The following is a 26882-nucleotide window of genomic DNA, read 5'->3' as shown; positions in this document are numbered from 1 at the left end:
TTTGCATCTCAGGCTTTGGGAAACCCTGGAGTTGTCGTTCCACTTCTTGGGAAACACTGACAGGGAAAGAGCTCACAATATATGGGATGCGGCGCCAACACAGCCCTCCTCCTGCCCCTCTGCACTCCCATTGTCAGGGAACTGCCATCGGAGCCAGAGGCGGAGGCAAGGCTCCAGAGCGATGCTGGAGAGGGGCCCAGCAGGGAGAGAGGCAGCCCATCTGCTGGGGAAGGAAATCAGCGTAACACCAGGGGTGAAGGGGGGCAGATGGGGGAATCGGAGAGAAGGCTCCAGGACTCCTCGCCGGAGACCAGCGGGGAGAGCACGGGTCCTCCGCTGCCCACACCCTCCCTGCGCAGAAGACTTCCGCGCAGGGAGAGTAGGAGGAGACTTGGCGTCAAAGAACTTCTTTGCTGGAAGAAGTTCAAGAAACGCCCACTGACGGATTCTGCCAGCGACTGAAACAGCCACGAAGTGAAGGGCTGTCCAGACAGAAAGGGTTCAACCAGGTAACCTAGCCAGGAGTGGCGGCAACTTACGCACGAGCAACCCCTATAACCATTACACCCATCCTAGCCCGAGAGCCCATGAAAGAAAGCCAGGAAGCAGGTGGGGTTCTAGAAAAAGAAAAAAAACTGGTTTATTGTACGAAAACATCTGAGATAGGAGGAAGCGATCAGCCCCGTGAGGTGGGCATGGTAAAGCCGTCTATGGAATGAATGGCAACTCAAATAGCAAGGAGAGGCGTTTTATAAAACTCGGCGTTTTATAGCAAGTGCAGGGTTTTGCGACGTTGCAGAACTACAACTCCCATCATCCCTTGGGCATGCTTGCTGGGGCTGCTGGGAGCTGGGAGACAGGAACATGGTTCAAATCCACCTTCCACCAGCCACACTCGTGGGTGGGAGCTGTCATTCGGGTCAAAGATCTTATGGAATTTTTATGCAGCCGATGTTGGTCCTCCTCAGAGTAGACCCGCTGGAAGTAATGGGCATGGCTAGCTTGGGTCCAGTAATGTTAACACATGGGTAGGCAAACTAAGGCCCGGGGGCCGGATCCAGCCCTATCGCCTTCTAAATCCGGCCCGCGGACGGTCCAGGAATCAGCCTGTTTTTACATGAGTAGAATGTGTCCTTTTATTTAAAATGCATCTCTGGGTTATTTGTGGGGGACAGAAATTAATTCATTTCCTCCCAAAAAAATATATAGTCCGGCCCTCCAAAAGGTCTGAGGGAAAGTGGACCGGCCCCCTGCTGAAAAAGTTTGCTGACCCCTGCATTAACAGATCTGCTCTCTGGGTGAAACTGAGAGCGTTGACCTATCCAACACCAGTTGCAGAGAAAACACCCCGTTCAGTTCCTGGTTCATACAGGCCTTCCTGCAGAGCGGGCAGACCCATCCCCAGGACTCCATCCTGATCTCCCCTTCTCCCTGCTAACGCCAACCCATCTCACGGGCGCTGAACATTTATTGCTGAGTGGAGGGTTCTGATGCCGCCTCCTTGGGCCGCTCCCAGATGTAGGTCTGGATGGAGTCGGCAGTCGACACGGCCTCGATGTGGCCCACGCCAGGGTCGGAGATGACAAACGGGACATCCTTGTGGGACCTGAGGAAGAGGGCAAGACAGGAAACGATTTAGAAAGACAGGCAGGTGGTGTGCCAAAGGGAAAATCTGGGCCAGGAAAAGAGCCGGATTTCAGTTTGATGAGACCCTAAGCTACTGAAGGTAATGGGGCCCTTTATATGTCCAGCTGTACTTTGTCAACAACAAATTGTCACTGTATTTTGTGTTGAATATATGCTTTATGGTAATTTATGGACCTAATAGGTATCTAAGGGACACGAGTGGCGCTGTGGGTTAAACCATAGAGCCTAGGACTTGCTGATCAGAAGGTTGGCGGTTCAAATCCCCGCGATGGGGTGAGCTCCCGTTGCTCGGTCCCTGCTCCTGCCAACCTAGCAGTTCGAAAGCACGTCAAAGTGCAAGTAGATAAATAGGTACTGTTATGTACTGAAGTTCTCACCCTGGGCCAGCAGGGGGATATTGTGGTTAGTTATGCAAATGAAGGATCGAAAGTGACGTTCAGTGATTGGATAGTTTGTATGCAAATGAAGGATCGAAAGTGATGTTCAGTGATTGGATAGTTTTAGAAAGTTGCAACAGTTACATTGTTCTGGAGCTCTATATAAGCAGGCTGAGCTCCTCAGTTCAGTTCTGTTCCAGCTTACAAATAAAGAGCTGCTTTGGAAGAATTAACAGGTACCACTCCGGCGGGACGGTAAACGGCGTTTCCATGTGCTGCTCTGGTTTGCCAGAAGCGGCTTAGTCCTGCTGGCCACATGACCTGGAAGCTGTACGCCGGCTCCCTCGACCAATAAAGGGAGAAGAGCGCCGCAACCCCAGAGTCGGTCACGACTGGACCTAATGGTCAGTCTTTTAATAGGTATCTGAAGCCATTTGCACATAACAAAATGTGTATTTTAGCAAAGCAATTGTTGAACAGAAATACAATTAAGAAGTATATTAATAGTGGAATACAATTAAGAAGAAGTATATTAATAGTGAAATAATTATTAAGCTCTAACTGTATGTGGGTTTTATTTTATTTGTTTTTTCTCTTATGTTTTGGAAATGTGCTTCCAGTTTTTTCCCCTTTACATTTTTGGACCTAAGCTATAGCTTGTTTAGCTTATACGTAAATCTGGCACTGGCCAGGAATAGTTCTGGAGGGCGCCCTGGGACAAATCCAGGAAAATCTGCTTCTTCCTCGGCCCACAAGAAAAGGGCAACCGAAACAAGCTCAAAGGCCGGGCAGCGGAGTCATGGCAGAGAAGAGGAAGACATTGGAGAAAAGGTTCCTGCAACTTTTCGTCTTATTTTCTTCTGACAGCCGTTCAGCGGCAGCACAGAGGCCACCTGGCTCCCACTCACCTGTTCAAGACAACAACGGCCGCTGAGCCATCTGGACGCAGGAAGGCCGAATATTCCAGGTCGGTCCACTTGCTCCTCTGAATCTCAATTCTCTGGGTTCCCTCTGGGAGGAACTTGCTGCAGTAGCATATCAAAGAAGCAGGAGGAAAGGGGAATATGGTTAGATCTAAGTAGCCCAAGACCAGCCCTGCTGCTGCAGAGTGAGGGTGTAGTTGTCCCACCTCAACACAACCAAGGGGGTTATCCTGAGGGGGTTTGGGGGGCTGGGCCTGAGAGTGTTTATCTGTTTGCTTGTTTATTAAATTTGTATCCCGTACCTTCCTCCCAGAGGAGCCCAGGGCAGCAAATATAAAATATTTAAAAACATTACGGTTTAAAATAATGATGATTTGGGGGGGGGGCTTCCAAAAACATACTTACCACATCTAAAACGTTTATCTATATTTATTTATTGAATTTATATACCGCCCTATACCCGGAGGTCTCAGGTTGGCTCACATAAAAGATCACAATATATAAAATCAAAGTAAAAACAATTATTTGGTAACATCCCCCCAAAAAAAGCCGCATTTTAGAAGGGTACAGGATGTTGATCAGGTCAGCCAAAGGCCTGGTTAAAAAGGAACATTTTTGCCTGGCGTCTAAAGGTGTATAATGAAGGCGCCAGGTGAACTTCCCCGGGGAGAGCGTTCCATAGACGGGGAGCCACTGCAGAGAAGGCTACGTTCTCGAGTTGCCATCCTCTGGAGCAACCACATTCCCTCATGGTTTTTAATTTCACCCTTGCCTTGTCCCACATCTATCAGCCATCTGATTCCTGGGTGAACGGGAACATTTAAATAAAAATCTGCCTGCAACCTGAGAGCACGAGGGACAGGTGCACGTCACCAGGGAGGGTGTTCCACAAACGAGGAGCCACCCCGAGAAGGCCCTGTCACCCATCAAAGCCCAGCAGGCCGTAGCCTGAGGCGGCGCCACCCACAGGGCCTCTCCATTTTAGGACTCAATATGGTTGGCACGGGGGTCACCTGCTTTGGGGACTTGTGGAGGGTCCCGCCGTCTCACCTGAAGTGTGCCATGTGATAAAACATGGGCTGTTTGTAAAAGACATCGTTGGCCGCGTCTACAATGACAGGACTGTCAACATAATTTTTGCTCCAGTTGGGGCCTCCTTCCATGTCCAGGACAAGGTTCCAGTCCGTCCAGCCTGTGACGTAGTTATTGAGATTCTGCAGGAAGGCGGAGAAGAACACTTGATTCGTTTATTTATCTTATTTATTTCACATTTTTAATGTTCCACTAGGTTGATCAGATTGTATGCGCCGGCTGCGTAGAAGTACTTTTCAAACTAAGGAAGGAAACCAATACGTTATAGTCATACACACCTCTTAATAGGCTTAATTTACGCATTAATTCAATTTTTTGCCTTTCATTTCCTCCCAAAGCCACCTGAGGGCAGCAAACAAGAAATGATAAACCCATATTTTAGTGTTCTAAATGTCAGTTTGCATTTCTTAGTAATGAAAGTATTGATCTGATGTCTACTGAATTCCTAGTCTACTGAATTCCAGAGGGTTCTGGAAGCTTCTCTGTGTGAAAGAAACAAGCAGAAGGTTCCGGATGTTTGGGTTATTCCTTCAGAGAAGCTGAGTACAGATGGCTTAAACTGGTTCTCTTATCTATTTTTGTCAAGATCATGCTGACTATAAAAATAGACCACAAGGAGCCTGGATTTGACTTTCTCTTTCAATCTCCTTTCCTTCCGGTGTGGTGTTTTGTACATAGTATGCTATAATGTCAAGGTTTAGACTTAGTTATTGTAATTTTAAGCTAAGTCTGCTGCAACTGGATTTCTTATGAACAGCGCCAATCCTGATTGTATTGGATTTGTGACCATTATGCTCAATTGCCTTCAGTAGCAGTAAAGCTCTGCTGGATGAAATACAATTGCCTCTGATCCATTTTTGGGGAATCTGCCTCTGGATCAATATTGAGTAGAATTCAAGGACACTAATCTGTGGAACTCCCTGCCAATTGACTGCCACCTTCACCGTACTCTTTTGGGCGCCGGCTGAAAACGTCTTTGTCTAGGCAAACCCAACCCGGACACGTAGAAGTTTACAGGTGTTTTAGTTCTTTTTAGCTGGTTTTAATGAGCTTTTGAATATTTTAAAAAGCTGGCAGTGGCCGATTTGTGCAGGTGTTATGTTCCGAGACATTGGCGCACATCCATGAAATCGCCTACAATCTGAACACCCGTCGAGTAAGCCTGAAAACACCCCATTCCACCCCTTTCTGTGACGTTTTCAGATCACGTCTGAGCGGCACAATGGGCAGTCACTGCGAACATATCAGACGCGCCTAAAACAGTTGCTGCCTGTACTCATTTTTCACTGGGTTTTTTAATCTATCGCTTTCATATTTCATTTTGTATTTTTCGTTAACTGTGGAGAGGTTTCCTCCAAGCTGATGTATATAATGGTATAGAAATTTTGTTCAGACAAAGAAACAAATGTCAGACTCTGAAATTCTACTAAACTTTTCTTTTTTTAAAAAAAAAAGTCACTGCAACTCCCGCTCCTACCGCAAGGATGCTGTGGCTGTATTTACTGCCGCGGTCCCACTCCCCCAGCACCACACGGGGCTCCCAAAAATACGATCCTGTAGAGGCTTCGGTGGAGATGAGATAATACTTGGGGAAAAGGTGGTGAGTGATGGAGAGAGTCAAGTCGATGGGGGCCAGGAAATCCAAATACCAGTGGATGCCGATCCCATTGATGTAACTGGCTGCCACGGGGTCCTTGAGAACCTAGAAGAACGCAAGGGATAATAAAAACCGAGTTGTCAAGCTCACGGAGCTCTTAACAGCTTCAAATTCTATTTTTGGCCTTTCCATCCCCCACCGGCATGTTCCTAGACCTCATGGAGGAGAGCGAAGATGAGAGCTACAAATCCCCAAAGCAAACTCAAGGCTAGCTGGTTTCGGTGGGCCATATCTTCAGGATGTGCACATTTGAGACTCTGTAAGGTAGCGATGAGGGGTGGGAAGAGAAGTCTAATTCCTTGTCCTGGGTTATGAAGATGGGAATTTAGCAATTGCTCCCCACAGGTGTGGGTAACCAGTTTACCCCACTCCCCTTGAGGCAATCAGTTCAGACCTCAGGCCACAGCAATCGGTCCTTCCCCCGGCTGCTCTGATTGGGATAAAATAATAATAATGATAATAATGATGATGATGTTGATTTATACCCCGCCCATGTGGCTGGGTTTCCAAACTCGATAGATACCGTATTTTTCGCTCTATAAGGTGCACCAGACCACAAGAGGCACCTAGTTTTTGGAGGAGGAAAACAAGAAAAAAAATATTCTGAATCTCAGAAGCCAGAACAGCAAGAGGGATCGCTGCACAGTAAAAGTAGCAATCCCTCTTGCTGTTCTGGCTTCTGGGATAGCTGCGCAGCCTGCATTTGCTCCATAAGACGCACACACATTTCCCCTTACTTTTTAGGAGGGGAAAAGTGAGTCTTATACAGTGGCGTAGCGTGGGTTGTCAGCACCCGGGGCAAGGCAAGTAATTTGCACCCCCTAACCCGTGGATTTGCGCCCCTAACCCGTGGATTTGCACCCCCTAACCCATGGATTTGCGCCCCCTAACCCGTGGATTTGCGCCCCCTAACCCTAACCCCCAGATGTTGCGCCCGGTGCGGCCGGCCCCCCCTGCACCCCCCACGCTACGCCACTGGTCTTATAGAGCAAAAATACGGTATTTAGCTTGATCCTTCCTGGTTTATTTGTATCATATAACAACAACAACAACAACAATTTATTGCTCTGGACTCAAGGGATGCTTAGGGCAAAGCCATGACTGTCCAAACGGCCTCCTGGGGCTTTAAACGGATAGTGTCGACATGGCCTCATCTCCAACGCCTTTAGCAAAATAGACAGGAAAACAGAGCCCCTGGGGTTTGAGTTCCACCAGTCCAGGGCGGCCCACTCACCACTTCGGCCCAGTAAGGGAGCATCATCCTTTGGTCATCGAGAATGATCAGCTCAATGCCCTTGTAAGAGCTGTTGGCCAAGGCAGGACCCAGATCTTGGGCAATGAAGTCCCGTTGGTGCTCAGGGGAGAAGCCCAGGCACTGGAAGGGGTAAAAGATGATGTCGCCAGCCGTCGGCTCGTTCCCGGCCGTCACAGCCCAGAAAGTCAAGTTATACTTGGCGTATTCGTCTAAGAACCTGCAGAGGGGAATGGCAGAGAAAGTTAGCAGGAGCTGCGAGCCAAGATGTCGCTGAGGATATTACTTCCTGAGATTTTTCTTTTAAGAAACTAAACTTTTTTGTCCGTCCAGAATCTTCCCATTTTCAGCTTCATGGAATGCCCACAGGTTTGATGAGAAGGGTGCAATAACTTTGTCTATCCGCTCTCTCTCGGCTGAACATAACTTTTATAGACATCCACCATTTCATCTCATCCCGCCTTTTCTCTAAGAGAAAAGGTCCCAAATGCTTCAACCTTTCTTCACTCTTTTTCCTTGATGATTTCTGAACCTTTCTCAGCTCTACGATATCCTTTTTCTCCCCTGAGGAAGAAGGCAGCCCCTTGGTGCTGAATTGTCTCCTCGAGTCTCCGCCATTTTTCTCTGTTGTAAACAAAAAATCTGCCCTTTTCCCTTCTGGGGTATCCAAGAGCCCATATAGAGTCCTTACGTAGGTTCCCTATTGGTAGGAGAAAATAACAGAGGCCAACCAGAGAATATCGAGAAGCAAAGCAGCTAGTAAGCCTGATCCTTATTGATCTGTTGCAACAGGGTGCTCCCCTCACCCGCAGGAGAGAGGAGGGACCCAAAACAAGGCCTTATATAGACTTTTGAAATTGCCACCATGTAGATCAAGACCACCCCCAGAAACATCATACCTACATCACAGAAATAGCGGTCTAAAACAGAAATTTGGATGTTGTTTTTCCTGTTTGCCAGGTTATCTGATTGCCTTTTCTAATAGGCTGTCACCTATTAAAATGCTGATTACTCAATTCCTGAGACAATGGGAAGGCTCCCTGACCCCCCTCCCTCCTTGCAGGGAAAACATTTGGTCAGTTTGGAAATCAAAATGGTTTCAGGTCGGTCTTCCTGTGCTGATCTATGTGTGTGCCTGGTTGGTACACTTATGAACATTTAACATATATCTAAGACCTCAAAAGGGACGCGGGTGGTGCTGTGGGTTAAACCACAGAGCCTAGGACTTGCCAATCAGAAGGTTGGCGGTTCAAATCCCCGCGACGGGGTGAGCTCCCGTTGCTCGGTCCCTGCTCCTGCCAACCTAGCAGTTCGAAAGCACGTCAAAGTGCAAGTAGATAAATAGGTACCACTCCGGCAGGAAGGTAAACGGTGTTTCCGTGCACTGCTCTGGTTCGCCAGAAGCGGCTTAGTCATGCTGGCCACATGACCCGGAAGCTTTACGCTGGCTCCCTTGGCCAGTAAAGCAAGATGAGCGCCGCAACCCCAGAGTCGGTCACAACTGGACCTAATGGTCAGGGGTCCCTTTACCTTTTAAGACCTCAAAATTCCTATCACCATCTCCCAGTAGCCTTTGCTGAACTAGCTTTGTGCTTTGTTTGTGTGCCTAACAACTTTATTGCTCTGCGGCTGTCGCAAACTGGTCAGCCGTCAAATAAAATGGAACCAAACAACGTCAGTGGTCGGTGTCGTTACCTGATGAAATAGTTGGCCCAGGCCTTGTGGTATCTGTCTCCCGGCTTCCCCTTGAGGGTCCCTCGGCCTGTCATGGCCCCGTTGGTCTTCATCCACACTGGGGAGGTCCAAGGGCTGGCATAGAGGGCAAGTGGCTTCTTGGCCACCGCCTGGGCTTGCTGAAGGATTGGGATCTGGGGAGGGAAAGTGGAACATCGTTTGTAATCAATAAAGATTTGGCCTGATTTTACCCAACACCTGTGTTGTGTCTCAGTGATTTCACTGGTCTCACACGTTTGCCAGAGAGAATATTCTGTTAGAATTCCTGCTCCGGGATTGCAGTCATGGGATTGTTGTCTTTCACATAACGGTGTATGTTTTGACTCCACAGAGTGGGAAGTGACGGAGACAGGATGTTTGTGTTACTGTGTTCTGTGTAGTGGGACTATTGTCCTTTGTTCTTTTTCTCTTTGCTGTCTGGTGATAGAGAGAGAGGGAGCCATGTTGCAGTGCTCCGTGTGTGTTTATATGTAAATAAAGTAGATTAGCCAAAATGCTGAGTTGCTGAGGTCTGTCACACGAACTGCGCAGACTCTATGGATCCCTAAGTGTGCCAGTGTCTGTTGGAATCGGTCGCTGTGATGTTCGGGCAGAAGAAAGCTTTTGAAGCTCACGAACGAATGACCAGGAGGGAGAGAACATGCCAGTCGGGCATGTTTCTCTGCCAGGGTCCTACTCGAGTGTAGGACAAGCTCCTGACACATTTCCCAGATTCCTCTGGTGGCCCCCAGCTCTTGTTGGGCTGTCACCATCCCTAACCATTGGCCATGCTGGCTGATGGGGATGGTGAGAGCTGGAGGCCAAGAACTGCAGCTCCGATCATCCCTAACTATTGGCCAGTACTAGATGTGGATGATGGGCATTGGAGTCCAATAATATTCTGAAGGATACCAGGTCCGCTCATCTCCAGATCAGTGGAAGAGAGGACACAGAAGACCTGTGGTTCAGTCCTTAGGATCTGCCATAAAGGCAACAGAGCTGGCCAAGCAGTGGACTGTGTCTCTCCAGCTATTGTCAAAACAAAAAAATTCCTTCCAGTAGTGATTGGCAGATAGCTGTGATGAGCCTGTTGACGACTCTTAAGGACTGCAATAGGTCTTACAGGAAAAAGCAAGGGGTGAGAAGGTGAAAAATGGCTTTGTCATGTATAATGAGATAAGAATCCAATGTCTTTGTTCAGACCAGGTCTCTCCATGGTTTTAAGTTTGGTGATAAGTTGCAATTCAGCAGCTTCTCTTTCCAGTCTGTTTCTGAAATTCCTTTGTAGTAAAACAGCTACTTTGAGATCTTGTATAGAATGTCCTGGGAGATTGAAGTGTTCTCCTACTGGTTTCTCTGTCTTGTGATTCCTGAACAGGCTCATCGTCAACAGGCTCATCACAGCTATCTGCCAATCACCCATTCCCACCACCCTTCTGAGTAATACCCCTCCCCACCTTCTCACTATATAGAAGGGTCTGGTGACTTCTGTTTCAGTGTATCTGAAGAAGTGTGCATGCACACGAAAGCTCATACCAAGAACTAACTTAGTTGGTCTTTAAGGTGCTACTGGAAGGAATTTTTTTTGTTTTGACTATGGCAGACCAACACGGCTATCTATCTGTCTCCAGCTATTGTTGGACTACAACTCCTATCATCCACAGCCAGTATTGGCCAATAGTCAGGGATGATGCAGGGCTGCAGTTCAACAATATTCCTGGAAGAGTCAGCTGCTTAGTAGAGGATGCTGCTATCGTCAGAGCATTGGTCCCTTGGTCCGTCCAGCTATAAAATAATAACTAAATAAAATAGCTTGGTATTGTCTGCACTGACTGGCAGCAGCTCTGCAAGATTTTAGACAGGGGACTGGGGATTGAACCTGAGACCAGATGCTCTACCAGTGAGCTACGGCAATTTCTCTTTTATCTTATAAGATGGCATTCGGGGTCCAAAGTGGAGCCTGAGAGTCTTGGGCTAAGGTTTCTTAGTCAGTCAAGGACTAGCTGCTTCCCCTAAGCACGAATGAAACGGGTTCACATTAAAAAGCAAACCGAATCCACTTTCTCCCCTGGGAATGGGCCTAAATCTTTATCCTGGGGATCGGCAAATCCCTTCACCTTCATTTTGGTGTCTTCTTCCGTCAGGCTGAAGTTTTTCAGCTCAAAGTCGTCCTCCGAATCGTCGTACGTATAGAGCCTCACGGAGAAATCGCAGCTTGCCATGGGGACGCGGACCAAGGTGTATTCGATCCCTTGGAGAAAGCGGAGCCAATGGCAGACAGAGCAGGGTTACTCCCAGGAATAGGGCTCACTGAGGAAATTTTTTTGGGGGGGGGGGGGTCCTTCCACATTTCAAAGTGAATTCACCCGATCCGCAAATTAATGTGTAAATTGGACAAAGTCTGATTTGGAACCCACACGCCTAACAAATTCTGTTGGATCTTTGGAGGCGATGAGTGTGGCTATTATTACTTGTTCAATTTCTTTCCTGCCCTGCACCGTGGGGTCCTAGGGAAGGTCACAATGATGTAAAACCAGTCCTTTTTTTCTTTAAAAAAATGTTTAGGGGTACTCTCATTTTGACTCAAGATAATCACCATTTTATAGTTCAAATTGGGAAAATAAATGCAGTAAATGGAGAAAAGCACAAAGAGTCACAAAATGTTTAAGGGTATGTGTGCCCCCGTGTCCCCTCAGAAAAAAGCACTGTGTAAAACTATAATATTTAAATCAGTTTAAAACAACCAAGAGAATAGACTGGGTCCTAATATAGATAAGAGAGAGGGGGGGAAACAGATCGCGAGATAGACAGATTGAGACAGAGTGAAACTCAGAGTTTGAGCATTAGGGTAGTTAGTGAGTTAGAAAGAATTAAAGAGCAAGTTAAACAGTGTTAGACAGCATTTGCACCACAAGCTGAAAAAAAATGGAGGCAAATCTTCCTGGGAGTTATGGTACAGGACAATGCAACATCCTTGCTAAGGACATTGTATGGGGCTGCCCTCTGGAGGTCACGTGTGATTTTTATGTACAGTGGTACCTCGGGTTACATACGCTTCAGGTTACAGACTCTGCTAACCCAGAAATAGTACCTCGGGTTAAGAACTTTGCTTCAGGATGAGAACAGAAATCACGTGGCAGTGGCAGCAGGAGGCCCCATTAGCTAAAGTGGTACCTCAGGTTAAGAACAGTTTCAGGTTAAGTACGGACTTCCGGAACGAATTAAGTTCTTAAACCGAGGTACCACTGTATAAGGAAAGGAAGAAAACCCTAGTGTAATTGCACCTTCCAGACACAAGATGGCAGTATCAAGAAGATTGCAGGGAGCCCCATGGTTTGCAGCAGTTTAAAAATATATATATATTTACTGTGGGAGGATGAGGGGCAGGGGAAGAAGCAGGTGGAAAAAGTCCAGTGAGGACTGAGCATAACTGCTTAGAGTAGTAAAGGATGAATCTGTCCATTCTCATTTCCCCATTCTCAGGCTCCATCTGCAACTGTACATTTGAACCAGCATCCTGCCACTTAGGACACCACTTCCCCAGAGGATTCTGGGAATTGTAGTTTTTGCTGAGAGTTCACAGGAGGAGGCCCCTGTTTTCATCGCAGAACTACCGTTCCCAGAGTTCCCTGTGAAGAAGGTTTGGACCAGGCATAGGCAAACTGGGCCCTCCAGATGTTTTGGTCCTTTTAGCTAGGGATGATGGGAGTTGTAGTCCCAAAACATCTGGAGGGCCGAGTTTGCCTATGCCTGGGTTTGGACTGTTACACCAACTCTGGGACTTGTCAGTTTCCTTCAGGTTCGCCAACATTTTTGCTCTTCTGCCTTCCACACCAGGATGGCATGCAGATATTAGATGGGGCAGAGCTTTCTCCCACCCCCCCACCCACCCACTGGAATAGCAGAGGAGCAGAACCAGCGGAGTAAGTTGGCAACCCGGCTGCTGCTACCCACCTCTTGGCAACTTACCTTGTTCTGAGAAATAGGATTTGAGGAGATTTGTCTGAGCCTTTGGAGAAAGCGCCAGGATATTGATGGCCGCCGAATCTGTCAAGGCCCCACCAAAGCCCTTGATTTTTTGATATTTCTGGGATGTCTTGATCTTCAGAGTGAGGGTTTCTATAGGGAAGGAAGAAGGAAGGTGGCTTAGATTGCATAGCACTGCTTGCTTATTCCTAGTAGATGCTGCTACTTTAGGGTAGGGTAAAGTAAGGTAAAGGTACCCCTGCCCGTACGGGCCAGTCTTGACAGACTCTGGGGTTGTGCGCCCATCTCACTTAAGAGGCCAGGGGCCAGCGCTGTCCGGAGACACTTCCGGGTCACGTGGCCAGCGTGACAAAGCTGCATCTGGCGAGCCAGAGCCGCACACGGAAACGCCGTTTACCTTCCCGCTGGTAAGCGGTCCCTATTTATCTACTTGCACCCGGAGGTGCTTTCGAACTGCTAGGTTGGCAGGCGCTGGGACCGAGCAGCGGGAGCGTACCCCGCAGCGGGGATTCGAACCGCCGACCTTTCGATCGGCAAGTCCTAGGCGCTGAGGCTTTAACCCACAGCGCCACCTGCGTCCCTTTAGGGTAGGGTAGGGATGGGCTAAATCTGTCCATTGCAGTTTTCCCTCTCTTTCTTATTTTTCCAGTCTTAAATTCTACATTTCCACATCAGTCAGTCAGTCATTTATTTATTTATTTACTTTGATTAAATTTTCAAAATTTAACAAAAATAACAAACAAACAACAGCAAATGCAACAACAACCACAAAGAAAAATAAACACAAAAAGAATATCAAATTAATAAAAAGGGATTCTCTGAATCCCTTTGACTTCCCTCCCTACCCCGCCCTGGTTCCTTAAATTTTCTTTTCAGCCGCATATCATTTCTACTCCAAATTATTATTATTTACCTCAAATTTCCTGTGCTATTTCTAAAATTTATTTATTTTTTAAAGCCCCCACGAAAATACACCAGCATTTTAGTGTGAATTTCTCCTAATGTAGACTAGCAGTAGCCGCACAGCAAGTGACAGTAGAGCTCCTTGCAGATAAACATCTATTTATTACACACCAGGTAGCCATATTTGAGCTGGCAGTCAAGAATGTGGAATCCAGCTATGTGAATGCACGCAAATCTTAAGTCTTAATGTTCTGAATTTTTTTATGTTGTAAACTGCTACAGGTTACGTGTATGATTTTAGATGGAAGTTTCCCTTTTTTCACTGTCATCAATTGTAAAGGCTTTTGGCTTTTGGCTACATATAATAAAAATTGACAATGTTACTAAGATTGGATTAAGTACAGTTAAGATGTATGTTTGTTTAAAAATAACCACCATATCTCAGTCCTGCCTACCTCACAGGGTCGTTGTGAGGTTAAAATGGAGTGTGTAAGCTTAATTTTATTGGAGAAAGGTTAGGATATATATAGAGAGAGGAAGACTCCTTGGAAGTAGATCTAAAAAAGTAGACAAACCCACCTTTTCCTGGAGGGTCATTGTGCAGGGCTCCTTCACTGCGCTCCACACGCGACCCGGCTTTGTTGCTTTCATACTTGACGTAGGAACCCAGAGGAAGGAGGGAGACAGGCTCCAAGGTGTCACAGTAGTTAGCTCCACATTCACACACCAATGAGCCGTGCCCAAAATTCCTGGCAGAACATGGACGGCCTCCTGGGGAAAGGAAGGGAAAATCTGGCTTTTTTGTTGTTCCATTTCTGGGAAGCGGAGAGGTAAGTCAGGAAGAGATCAATGAGGCCTCTCAGCAGGAAAGCTTTGCCGAATCAGTAGCCACACAAAGCCGTATGCGCTAGAACAATTGCAATTTATTTCTATGCATATAATAAAAATGTAAGCATGTCATCACACTGCAGTTGGCTTGACCACAGACAGGTGGCGCTATGAACTGCAGCATGACAAGAAGCAGTGGGTGCGTGGTCTGAGCAAGTGTTAGAGGGACAACCATGATAGGAATAGAAATGGCTTTTCCCTGATAGGAGGAAACATCTGGGCCACCTCATTGGTCTGTGATGTCGCAGTTGAGAGAGTGGGGGTGAAGTTATGGCAAGCACAGAACGCTGGTATAGTTAGAAAGCTAAAGAATGGCCAATGGTGGCTGAGCCTTGGATTATATTTCCAGAACCAAAAGTACTTCTAAAAGGGTGTTCATCGTGGGATAATCAGTGCTCCTCATACCTGCAATTCTTTGCAGTGCCCACATCAGCCCACATCCTTCCTCCTCAATTATTCCCATTTTTTTCTTTCTGGGAAGCGAGGGGTGGGGGTGGGGTGGGGAGTTGATCTTTTTTGTTAATAAAACAGCCCGGTAGCCAATGACCCATCTTGCTTCTGCAATATTCAGCCTCCATCGGAAAGCCCCCCTTTGCCATCCAGCACCACAATGACTGAGCAACACCTTTCGTCACCACAGGTAGACTGCCTCTGGGTGTGGATGCTCTACTTAGACCTCAAACGGGGCAGGGGGGAGTCATTGGCACATCTTCTGGAGGCAAGTCTCTTGGTTGGTAAGGCCAGGCTTGTTTGTAATCGTAAACCTTCGGTCGAATGTCGCTCACCTGCCACAGCAACCGTCAGCTGGAGAAGCAGGAAGCAAACAATGGCCCCTTTCCACATGGTTTCACAGCCAGATGCAGTAAATATTGCTGCCGGGAAAGATGGTCCTGAAACAACAATAAAAGGGGGGGCGTGTTCAGTCATGATTTCAAGGCTCATCATTTATAACCTCATGGCTAGCCAGCTCTCCCTCCAGCTGTGTTTTCAGCTGTGTTTTGTCCAACAAGACTTCTATGGGCATGTGCAAAGTGCAGTGCAAAAAGAGTCAGATAGCTTCATCCATTTCAGTGTCTGCCCATCTTGTTTTTTCCAGTCTTAAGTGCTGTTTTCCTCATCAGTTTGTGATTATTACTTAAAAGGGGGGAGGAGATCTCATGAGAATTAATCAGCATTTTAGCAGGCATTTTTCATGATTCTATGCAAAAAAATTATTTCCTAATCTACTGCTTCCAATCCAGGTCCCCTAATATAGTGCATTTGGGTACATGCTTTTCGCAATTATATGCATTTCGATGCACATTTTATCCTGATGTATGCATTTTGATGAACGTGACTGGGCTGGAAAAACTCATTGCAAAATGCAGAGGTGGAGGGAATTTTGAAAGATCTTTCAGAAAGAGCGAATGAGGGAGGTTTGCCTTTAAATGCAAACTGACTCAAATTCCTTCTGCATGACTGGCAGATCGAGATCTGGGAGATGGGGCACAGCCAATCGAGGGGCCGGACCAGATGACTTTCGTCAGCTGCACGCTTCCCTTGTGAGGATGGACAGAAGGATCCGTCCATTTCTTTTTCTCCTTTTATCCATCTCAACTTTGGTTCTCCTCGTTCCTGCAGCGACTTGCCAATTTTCTTTTCTTAACATCCTCATGAAAATTCAACAGCAGTTTAGTCACACATTTTTGTGACTTCTAAGAAACACATTTTAATGAAGTTTTGATATTTCTGCAAGCAATTTCTCCTACTATAACGCATCTCTTTCTGTCATTTGAAACAACATACTCATTTTTAGGCACAGATCTCTGCATTTTTGTGAACATTGGTCAGAGAGCTGCATTGCAAAACTGAGCCAAATGTGGGTTTGGAAGGATGGGTGTGGTTTGCTTCTCGTGTTGTTTCAGAAAGTGGTAAAGGTAAAGGGACCCCTGACTGTTAAGTCCAGTCACGGACGACTCTGGGGTTGTGGTGCTCATCTTGCTTTAGTGGCCGAGGGAGCTGGCGTTTGTCCGCAGACAGTTTTTCCGGGTCATGTGGCCAGCATGACTAATCTGCTTCTGGCGAACCAGAGCAGTGCACGGAAATGCCGTTTACCTTCCCTCTGGAGTGGTACCTATTTATCTACTTGCACTTTGATGTGCTTTGGAACTGCTAGGTTGGCAGGAGCAGGGACCGAACAACGGGAGCTCACCCCGTCGCAGGGATTTGAACCGCTGACCTTCTGACCGTCGGAGCACGATTTCTGTTCTCATCCTGAAGCAAAGTTCTTAACCTGAAGCACTATTTCTGGGCCAGCGGAGTCTGTAACCTGAAGCGTATGTAACCCGAGGTACCACTGTACAATGTTTAGGAAGAACATGAAACACCCTTACTGCTGAATGAGTTTGCATGTATGTAGTGGAAGGAACGTAGAATTCCACTGCTTCCACTACAAAGGTAAAGGTAAAGGTAAAGGGACCCCTCACCATTAGGTCCAGTTGTGACCAACTCTGGTGTGGAGCTCAACCCATCTCTGATCGACAAGCCCTAGGCTCAGCACCAATCAATACACAGTTACAAAAACCTTAGACTTGCTTTGATCTTTTTTTTGCACCAATAAAATTCCCCCCAGAGGGAGGTGCACCGTTCCTGGAGGTACTGCAATACCAGGTCGATGCATGGAGTGGACGGAGCAAGCCCCTATTCCATCTCCCAGTTCCAAAAATCCATTTAATATATAGTCCTCAAATAGAGGACATATCAGATATTAAACTGATAAGAACAGATACTACACTCGATCTTAGCCAAAAGGCCGAGAAGCGATACCAAGCAGAGCAAAAATTAAGCGGGTCTTCTTTCCGGATGCCTTTTGAGCTCTCGGAGGGCATCTGGTATTGCAAAGCGCTCACCGCCCCGACGGAATCAGCACCGTTTCCAGTTCAACAAAACAAGCTCTGGCAACGTTTCTGCTTCTGTTGCCGAACGCACCAGCCTTTTGATGGGCAGTTTAATTTCAAAAATAGTGGATTCTGTTAATTTTATCCATTTCTCAGCCGTCTGTCAGGTCAGCTCGACGGCCATTGGTGTGATATTTGCATAAACCCACCCCTTTTGGCCATCGCCTGCTCCGCAACTGTTAACTCACTGCTTGCCAGCAGAGGTCCCAAACGTTTCAATTTGACAGCTCCTTGTTCCTTTTAAGCTGAATACCCGTGCTCCCTTTAAGATTCATGCACATTAGGAAGGAAAAATGCTTTTAAAAAAAACAGAGAGAAGAAGAATCAGCATTGCATGAGGGCATTCAGCATTTGTTTTCCAGAGGCACTTTGGCTGTCCCCTGTTGGAAACAGGAATCTGGGTTAGAGGCATTTCTCTGCTTGGATCAGGCAAACCACCTTGACTGATGCGCAGCAGTGTGTGGCTGCACACAGGGTCCATCTAAAACGCATTAAAACACGTGATTTCCCCCCAGAGAATCCTGGGAGCTGTAGTTTGTTAAGGGTGCTGGGAAATGGAGCTCTTTGTGGTATAAACTGTTGCGGGAACCAGTGGCGTAGCGTGGGGGGTGCAGGGGGGGCCGGCCGCACCGGGCGCAACATCTGGGGGTTAGGGTTAGGGTGCACAAATCCACGGGTTAGGGGGCGCAAATTACTTGCCTTGCCCCGGGTGCTGACAACCCACGCTACGCCACTGGCGGGAAACGCCCCCCCCCCATCATTCAGTTTGTACAAACTTCACACACACACACTACATACGCTACGCTTCTGTTATAAATTCATAGAAAATCAACCATACATCAGATCTGCACTGTTCCATTTTTATTTTACTCCACGAAGGAAGGACTACAAAATGGGGAAGGTTTGATACAGGGCAGCCATAATCCCTTGAGCATACCAGCACATACACAGGAGCCCTGCCCAGTTGCTATGCCAACCCTGATGGTCCTAGACAGAAGACCATCAAGATCACAAAGAACTTGCATATGGGAGTGGATTCAGCATGGACTGGAACAAAGGACAATAATCAGCTCTTCCCTCTGGGGGCAGGAAACTGCAAACTCCCCTCTGTCACCTGGAAAGTACTCATGGGGAGGGGGAAAGGGGGAACCGCAACCCCTCCCTCAACCCCTCCTTTTTGTGATGTAGTTGTGATGTTGTTGTGATGTAGTCTTAGGGGTGTAGTTTGGGGAATTAGTAACTAATAAAAGTTGGGGTCCTCTTTTGTTCTGGGCTTCCATTTTGCTTCATCTTGTTGCTGGTGGGAGTCCTGTTGCGACAGTCTTCAATAAAGGCCAAGCTGTTTTGCTCCAAGTTATCCTGGTTGGTGTCTTTGTTTTTGTCCAAGGGAGCCCTCGGATTTTTCCGTTAACAAAACTACACTTCTCATGATTCTTTGCAGGGAAGGGGAAACGATGTTATTCAAATATATGGCGCCCAATGCTTTTTTTGCCCCCCCTTTTTTTTGTAAGGAAGAGATGCAAATCAGATGTGGCAAGCGCCTGAGCCTCTTCGCCAGTTCTTATCTGACAGACATCAGAGCACATAAAAGGAAATGATGAGGAAGAGCTTCTCTGGATTAGCTTCTGTCTGCCAGGCGTCCATTAAAAGGCAGAGGAGCAGGTCCAGTTGAAACAAGATGGCAACTGCTCCGACTGGAGGGCAAGTTGCTGCAGCATTAGACAAAAACAAACCGGTCTGTGTCTGTTGGGATGGGCCAAGGAGGCCCTAAGGTGTGGCTGGCGTAGGAGGATGAGAGGGAGAAGGTGGCTGGGAGAATATTTTCCCCAGGCAGTCTGCAGGTGCAAACAGGGCTGGCCCAAGACAATTTGCCACCTGAGGTGGACCCCCAAAATGACAGCCCCCTTCCCCACCAGTGAAGAAGGGGTTAGGGAAGATCTGCCTCAGGAGCAAGCAGGGAGGAAAGATCAACGTCAGGATCTGCTGCCCTGGTGGTACCTGCCGCCAGAGGCAGTTGCTGCCCCTTGCCTCATGAGTGGGCCGGCACTGCAGACCTTCCAAGTGTCCCTATTTGCCAGAGACAGTCCTGGATTTACAGACGCCGTCCCGGTTTCTGATTTGATCCCAGAATGTCCCGCTTCTCCTTAGCACGTCCCTATTTTCATCAGAGAAAGATTGGAGGCTATGGAGCTATGTGAACCCCGAGCCAAGGAGATAAGTAACTATACAACCTTTAGAAGACATCTGGAGGCAGCCCTGTGTAGGGAAGTTTCTCACTTTTTAATGTTTAATTCTGTTTTTATATACAGTATGTTAGAAGCTACCCAGAGTGGCCTGGGCAACCCAGTCAGATGGGCAGGGTATGAATTATAAAATTATTATTATTATTATTGAATAGGACAGGCTTCCTCAACCTCGGCCCTCCTGATGTTTTTGGCCTACAACTCCCATGATCCCTAGCTAGCAGGACCAGTGGTCAGGGAGGATGGGAGTTGTAGTCTCAAAACATCTGGAGGGCCGATGTTGAGGAAGCCTGGAACAGGATGTCCTATTTTCATCAGAGAAATGTTGGAGGGTATGGGGTTCAAAGCAGGATAGGAGTAACTATGGGAAAGTGCTAGAATAATAGTAATAATAATATATTATTTATACCCCGCCCATCTGGCTGGGTTTCCCCAGCCACTCTGGGCGGCTCCCAACCGAATATTAAAACACAATATAGCATTAAGCATTAAAAACTTCCTTAAACAGGACTATTAGTTCTGTGTTCTACTGCTCTGAAGGCTGAATCCGTAGATGTAAGAACATGCAGGTGGACCAACCTGTCTCTTTTGATCCTCCAAGTTTCTCCCACCCCTCGGGCTTCAGTTCAGTTCTCCAAGAGTGACAGTAGCTAAATATAAGAACCTAGGAAGAGCCTGCAGGATCAGGCCAAGGGCCTGTCTAGTCCAGCATCCTGTTTTCACAGTGGCCAAGCCACTTCTGGGAAACCCACAAGAAAAACTCCAATTGTGCTCAATATGGTCAGCATCACCTGGCACCACCAACTCTGTACTGTCATGACCTGCAAAAAGTAGCACGGAGGCCCTCCTCCTACATATTCCACCAGTGCTCTTGTTATTTCAGGCTTACAAATAAAATAAAAAGTCTTTGAACATTGTAGTGCCCTGGCAGTTGCCGCACAAAGTTTCTGGAAGAAGAATAAACAGCTGATGATTGGAGGCGGCTGGAGGATGGATGGCGGTTAACAGATTGAGGTTGAATCCTGACAAGACAGAAGTACTGTTTTTGGGGGACAGGGAGCGGGCGGGTGTGGGGGATTCCCTGGTCCTGAATGGGGTAACTGTGCCCCTGAAGGACCAGGTGCGCAGCCTGGGAGTCATAAAAGGAAGTTCTTATTTACACTGCCTACAGTTAGACTTCGGAACTCCCTCCCACAGGAGGCCATGATGGCTGCTAACTCGGGTGACTTTGAAAGGGAATTAGAGAAACCAGTGAAGGCAGTGAACATCCTGTACAAGTGCCTGGAGGCAGTTGGCGGATGGATAGCAGCTAATGGATTGAGGTTGAATCCTGACTAGACAGAAGTACTGTTTTTGGGGGACAGGGAGCGGGCGGGTGTGAGAGATTCCCTGGTCCTGAATGGGGTAACTGTGCCCCTGAAGGACCAGGTGCGCAGCCTGGGAGTCATTTTTTACTCACAGCTGTCCATGGAGGCGCAGGTTAACTCTGTGTCCAGGGCAGCTGTTTACCAGCTCCATCTGGTATGCAGGATGAGACCCTACCTGCCCGCGGACTGTCTCGCCAGAGTGGTGCATGCTCTAGTTATCTCACGCTTGGACTACTGCAACGCGCTCTACGTGGGGCTACCTTTGAAGGTGACCCGGAAACTGCAATTAATCCAAAATGCGGCAGCTAGACTGGTGACTGGGAGTGGCTGCCGAGACCACATAACACCGGTCTAGAAAGACCTACACTGGCTCCCGGTACGTTTCCGAGCACAATTCAAAATGTTGGTGCTGACCTTTCAAGCCCTAAATGGCCTCGGTCCAGTATACCTGAAGGAGCGTCTCCACCTCCATCGTTCAGTCCGGACACTGAGATCCAGCACCGAGGGCCTTCTGGCGGTTCCCTCATTGTGAGAAGTGAGGTTACAGGGAACCAGACAGAGGGCCTTCTCGGTAGTGGCGCCCGCCCTGTGGAACATCTTCCCTTCAGAGGTAAAGGAAATAAGCAGCTATCTTATCTTTAAAAGATATCTGAAGGCAGCCCTGTTCAAGGAAGTTTTAAATATTTAACACTGTCTTGTTTTTAACACTTGATTGGGAGCCGCCCAGAGTGGCTGGGGAAACTCAGCCAGATGGGCGGGGTATAAATAATAAATGATGATGATGATGATGATCTGGGACCTGGGATAGCTCAGTTGGAAGAGGGTCGTGGCTTGGAGCCCCACGTCGAGCATTCCAGCATTGCAGGGGGTTGGACTAGATTTCCCTCAAGGTCCCTTCCAACTTTACAGTTCTATGGTCTATGTGTCCATGAAATTCAGAAGCATTGCTACCCAGGACCGCAGAAGCAGAGCACAGCCGTCACGGCTAGTTCTCTGTCCAAGTTGGTAGCTGTCCCTGCCTCCTGTGGGCAGGCGTTCCATGGTTAAACCATTCTAAAATCTCCCAGCGTTCAGAAGATACTGATGTTATAAATAGGAAATTGGGAACTGCTAAATATGTGATATGATGAAATCCAGATTGGTGGGTGTCAAGGAAGTCTTTTAGCAATGTAAATACACCAAGGAATAAGAAGGAAAAAAATTGTTCTTTTTTTGGTGTGTTTTTACTGTTGTTAAGTTTTTATGTTGTGTCAAATGCCATGTTTTCGTTTTGTGCTTTTGTCTGTGTTTTATAAGAGAAAACTAATAAATCTTTTTTTTGGGGGGGGGTAAAAATCTGCCAGCGTTCACCTGCAGTGGATGACTGTGAGTTCCAATGCTAGGAGGCAGAAAAGTTTTTAATCTGCACTGGGGCTCCATGAGATCGTTTGTCCGGCGAGCTCTGCATTGTCCACACTGGAGCTCTCCAGGGTCTTAGGAAAGGAGTCTTTCTCCAGCTTCCAACTTAGGGAACAGGCTGTTCTACCAAAATGATTACGGTTTTAAATGACAATTTTAGGTTATATTCTAGTGATCAAGATTTAATGTATATTTTTAACTGCTGTTATATCTGAAGTGCCTCTGTTAAACCCAATCGCAATCCAATGTAATCCTGTTGTGTTTTATGATTTTTCCGATATTGTAAGTGAGCCGGAACTGGTCTGTGACCGTAATAATAAAATTCATTCTCCAGCCCAACGTAGAGATGCCCGGGATTGAATACAAAGCCTATGCTTTGCCAATGAGCTATGGTCCTTCTTCTGCAGACCCCTCCTCTTTTGGGGATCCTTCCTAGGTCAGATTCCTTATTGGTTCTGCTTGGCACACACACACACACACACACACACACACACACACACACAGTCTCTCTCTCTTTTAAGGGTTTCGGCTTGGTTGGAATGGATGCTTTGCCTGGCTGGAAGACAGACAGAGAGAGAGAGAGAGAGAGAGAGAGAGAGAGAGAGAGAGGAAGAGAGAGAGAGGAAGGAAGGAAGGAAGGAAGGAAGGAAGGAAGGAAGGAAGGAAGGAAGGAAGGAAGGAAGGAAGAAAGAAAGAAAGAAAGAAAGAAAGAAAGAAAGAAAGAAAGAAAGAAAGAAAGAAAGAAAGAAAGAAAGAAAGAAAGAAAGAAAGAAAGAAAGAAAGAACTCTATGGGGCTGTGCTCAGCTCAGCCCCCCAAAAATATGTGAAGATGGGCCTGAGCCCCCCACAATCTTGAGGGCCCTGTAGGGCCTTGCGGCCTCCTCCTATAAATTGTTATTGAAGTTTTCACAACACTATAAAATTATATCAAGAACAAAGGAAGACTTCCTACCGCCGGGTGTGATGTCACATGTGTGTCATACGTGTGACATCATGTGCATTCAACAAGCTCCGCCCCCGCATGCCGCACAGAACTCGGCGCCTCTGGATAGAGGGATGTGTGAGTGTGAAAAAGCTAGCCTATTGCACAAATATAAAAACCTCCCACTTTTGTCTCTGGCCCCTCCCGCCGCTGGCAAGTGGCCCTCGGAAGGTTGTAGAGAAGTGAGTGCAGCTCTCCAGCTGCACAAAAGGAGGTACCGGTATTTCCCTGATCTGCTCTATAGCGGCTCAGCTTTCCAAAGTACAGAGAGTCTCCTTGGAAGTGCTAGTAATTGCTTTGCGGTTTCCTTGCAATCAAGCAATCAATTGCGAAATGGATTAAGAGAACAGGTCCCTGCCCCACTAGGCTTACAATCTCAGGATCAAAGTCAACACTGCGGTGATTGTGCAGACGCAATCAGCACATGCTTTTTTTGCAGCATCAGGGAAACGGAGCAAGGCAGCTGTTGCTTTTTGTGACACCACCACTGGCCAAGGGTTCGAGAAAAGGCGCAGACAACATCAGATGATCAGAGGACAGCCTTCCTGCTCTAGAAAGGCAAAAAGACTTCAAAGGTTTTAGGCTAGGCTAGGGGAAAATTAGATGGTTGTATTTCGTGGCCTGCTGATTTGGGACAAGGACCCCCATGGTTTGTGGATGAGATTATTTATGTACTGTGGTACCTCGGGTTACATACGCTTCAGGTTACAGACTCCGCTAACCCAGAAATAGTACCTCAGGTTAAGAACTTTGCTTCAGGATGAGAACAGAAATCGTGCTCCGGCAGCACAGCGGCAGCGGGAGGCCCCATTAGCTAAAGTGGTGCTTTAGGTTAAGAACAGTTTCAGGTTAAGAACGGACCTCCAGAACGAATTAAGTTCTTAACCCGAGGTACCACTGTACTTATTAAATTTATAGCCTACTTCCCCCACCCCAAGGAACTCAAGGTGGGACATATAAATCTATCCCCCCTCCCCATTTTATCCTCAGAACAACCCTGTGAGGTAGGTTAGCATACCCTCCAACATTTCTCTGATGAAAATAGGGACATCCTATTCCATAATAACAATATTAATTGTATTATTTATACCCCGCCCATCTGACTGGGATGCCCCAGCTACTCTGGGTGGCTTCCAACATATATAAAAACATAATGAAACATTTTTTTAAAAAAACTGCCCTGTACAGGGCTGCCTTCAGATGTCTTCTAAAAGTCAGATAGTTGTTTATTTCCTTGACATCTGATGGGAGGGCGTTCCACGGGGCGGGCGCCACTACCAAGAAGGCCCTGTGTCTGGTTCCCTGTAACTTCACTTCTCGCAGTGAGGGAACTGCCAGAAGGCCCTCAGAGATGGACCTCAGTGTCCAGGCTGGACGATAGAGTGGAGACGCTCCTTCAGGTATACTGGACCGAAGCCGTTTAGGGCTTTAAAGGTCAGCACCAACACTTTGAATTTGAAATGTAGGTCTTTCAAGACCAGTGCTATATGGGCAGGTTGGGTCTCAGCCTGCGTACCAGAGGGAGCTGTTAGACAGCTGCCCTGGACACAGAATTGACCTGCGCCTTTATAGACAGCTGTGAGTCCAAAATGACTCCCAGGCTTCGCACCTGATCCTTCAGGGGCACAGTTACCCCATTCTGGGCAAGGGAGTCCCCCACACCAGCCCGCCCCCTGTCCCCCCAAAACAGTCCTCCTGTCTTGTCAGGATTCAGCCTCAATCCATCCTCCAGCCGCCTCCAGGCACTCACACAGGACCTTCACTGCCTTCACTGGTTCTGATTTTAAAAAGACGTAGAGCTGGGTATCATCTGCATACTGATGAACACCCAGCCCAAACCCCCTGACGAACTCTCCCAGTGGCTTCATGTAGATGTTAAAAAGCATGGGGGAGAGGACAGAACCCTGAGGCACCCCACAAGTGAGAGCCCAGGAGGTCTGAACACTCATCCCCCAACACCACTCGCCCCAATGAGAATCCCACAAGCAGGACCTGAGGGGAACAGCAAATCTCCCCTTCTGTATTTTCAAGAAAATTACATTCACAAGCATTACTGCCTCTGACCGTGGAGGTGGATATAGTCAGAGAGTTTAGCAGCCATCAGTAGCCTCGGCCTCTGCTACTCTGCCTCCGTTAATCCACTTTCAAAGCCATTCCAAGTTGGAAGCCATCCCTTTCTCCTGTGACAGGGAGTTCCGCAGGGTAATTGGAAAAAATTAAAAGAAGCAGTAAAAGACATTCAACTTCTGCTGTGTCACCTCTTAAGCGTTCATCCACACTTCCTTACGTCCCATGTCTCTCTCCCCCCTCCCCCCCTGTTTCCTGGGCGAAACCAGCTCTTTAGTGCTCAGTTTGGATTTTCTCCAGGCTGATTTTCTCCGAGCTAAGAGTGGGTTTTCCCTGCGAAAGGATTGCAGCAAGGGGGAAACAGCTCAAATTCATGCCCTTACTATACGCAGTGTAAATACAGTGCTACCTCAGGTTACATACGCTTCAGGTTACAGACTCCGCTAACCCAGAAATAGTGCTTCAGGTTAAGAACTTTGCTTCAGGATGAGAACAGAAATTGGGCTCTGGCGGCGCAGCAGCAGCAGGTGGCCCCATTAGCTAAAGTGGTGCTTCAGGTTAAGAACAGTTTCAGGTTAAGAACAGACCTCCAGAATGAATTAAGTACTTAACCTGAGGTACCACTGTAAGAACTTCCTTTTATGTGCCTCCATAGACAGCTGTGGACTTTCTTCGCTAGGGGAAGAAATTCAAGAGCAGCTCTCTCTCCCACGTGGGAAAGACGGAATCCAGGCCTGTCACAACCCCATCTCCTTCCATGCCCTGTCCCCCACTCCCTGCGACAACCCCTGCCCCAACTCACCTGTTTGTCCGCCACAGATGCGAGACAGAGGACCCCTGGCTCAGTCTTGATGCTTCCAGAACCCAGTTCCCTTGCGTGGCTCCCCGGGATCCTGAAACACATGAGAGCAGCTGGCTGGTGGATCTGGCAAGAATCAGTGGGAGGGATCCCGCCCGTCTGGCTCAACAGGAAAATCCACTCCTGATGAAACCTGGTTCCCTGTTCCCCCGTTTTGGATCTGCAATTCCTCTGGGAATTGGGGCCTGGGTGTTGCAAGCGCTTTCTTCGACACGCCCAGAGTTGTGGAAGCAGGAGCTCTGCCTCGCCGCAGGGCTACACAGACCTGCTCATTCCAAGTCTTAGGCCGAGAAAAAAAACCCCCCAAATTTTCAGGGCAGAGGCCTGCTTTTAAATTAAAAGCTGAGGCAAACTGCAAGGCTGTAAACTTGGCCGTGGAACTGTAGGGTCTTCCTGACTCACCAGGGATGGACTGGTCTCCCTCCTTGGATTTCCAGTTCTCTCTAGTGGGAATTTTATAAAGGAAAGTGCATAGGTGGAATTGTGCCCACTTGCACTGTCGGAAAGAATACAGTTTAGGAACTCTGAAAGGTAGCGGTTCACGTGAGAGGTGACACAGCAGGAGTTTTTAAAATGATGTACAGCATAGA

The 26882-nt window shown here is 47.6% G+C and overlaps 1 protein-coding gene across 1 annotated transcript; it reads right to left on the bottom strand.

Annotated features, from left to right (window-relative positions):
* Positions 1–615: 615 nt before the first annotated feature.
* On the bottom strand, positions 616–26385 carry LOC309358468 (lysosomal acid glucosylceramidase-like). The gene is made up of 11 exons (XM_081891612.1): positions 26236–26385; positions 15225–15329; positions 14131–14322; positions 12631–12780; positions 10779–10912; positions 8644–8816; positions 6931–7168; positions 5517–5741; positions 3998–4161; positions 2933–3049; positions 616–1606 (listed from the first exon to the last, which is right to left on the bottom strand). The coding sequence occupies exons 2-11, from the start codon at positions 15280–15282 to the stop codon at positions 1468–1470; spliced, it is 1590 nt and encodes a 529-aa protein (XP_081747738.1). The 5' UTR covers positions 15283–15329; positions 26236–26385; the 3' UTR covers positions 616–1467.
* Positions 26386–26882: the final 497 nt, after the last annotated feature.

The sequence above is a fragment of the Podarcis melisellensis genome (assembly GCF_964234715.1).
Source record: "Podarcis melisellensis genome assembly, chromosome: 16".
Taxonomy (NCBI): domain Eukaryota; kingdom Metazoa; phylum Chordata; class Lepidosauria; order Squamata; family Lacertidae; genus Podarcis; species Podarcis melisellensis.
This window is presented reverse-complemented; position numbering and strand designations above follow the sequence as displayed.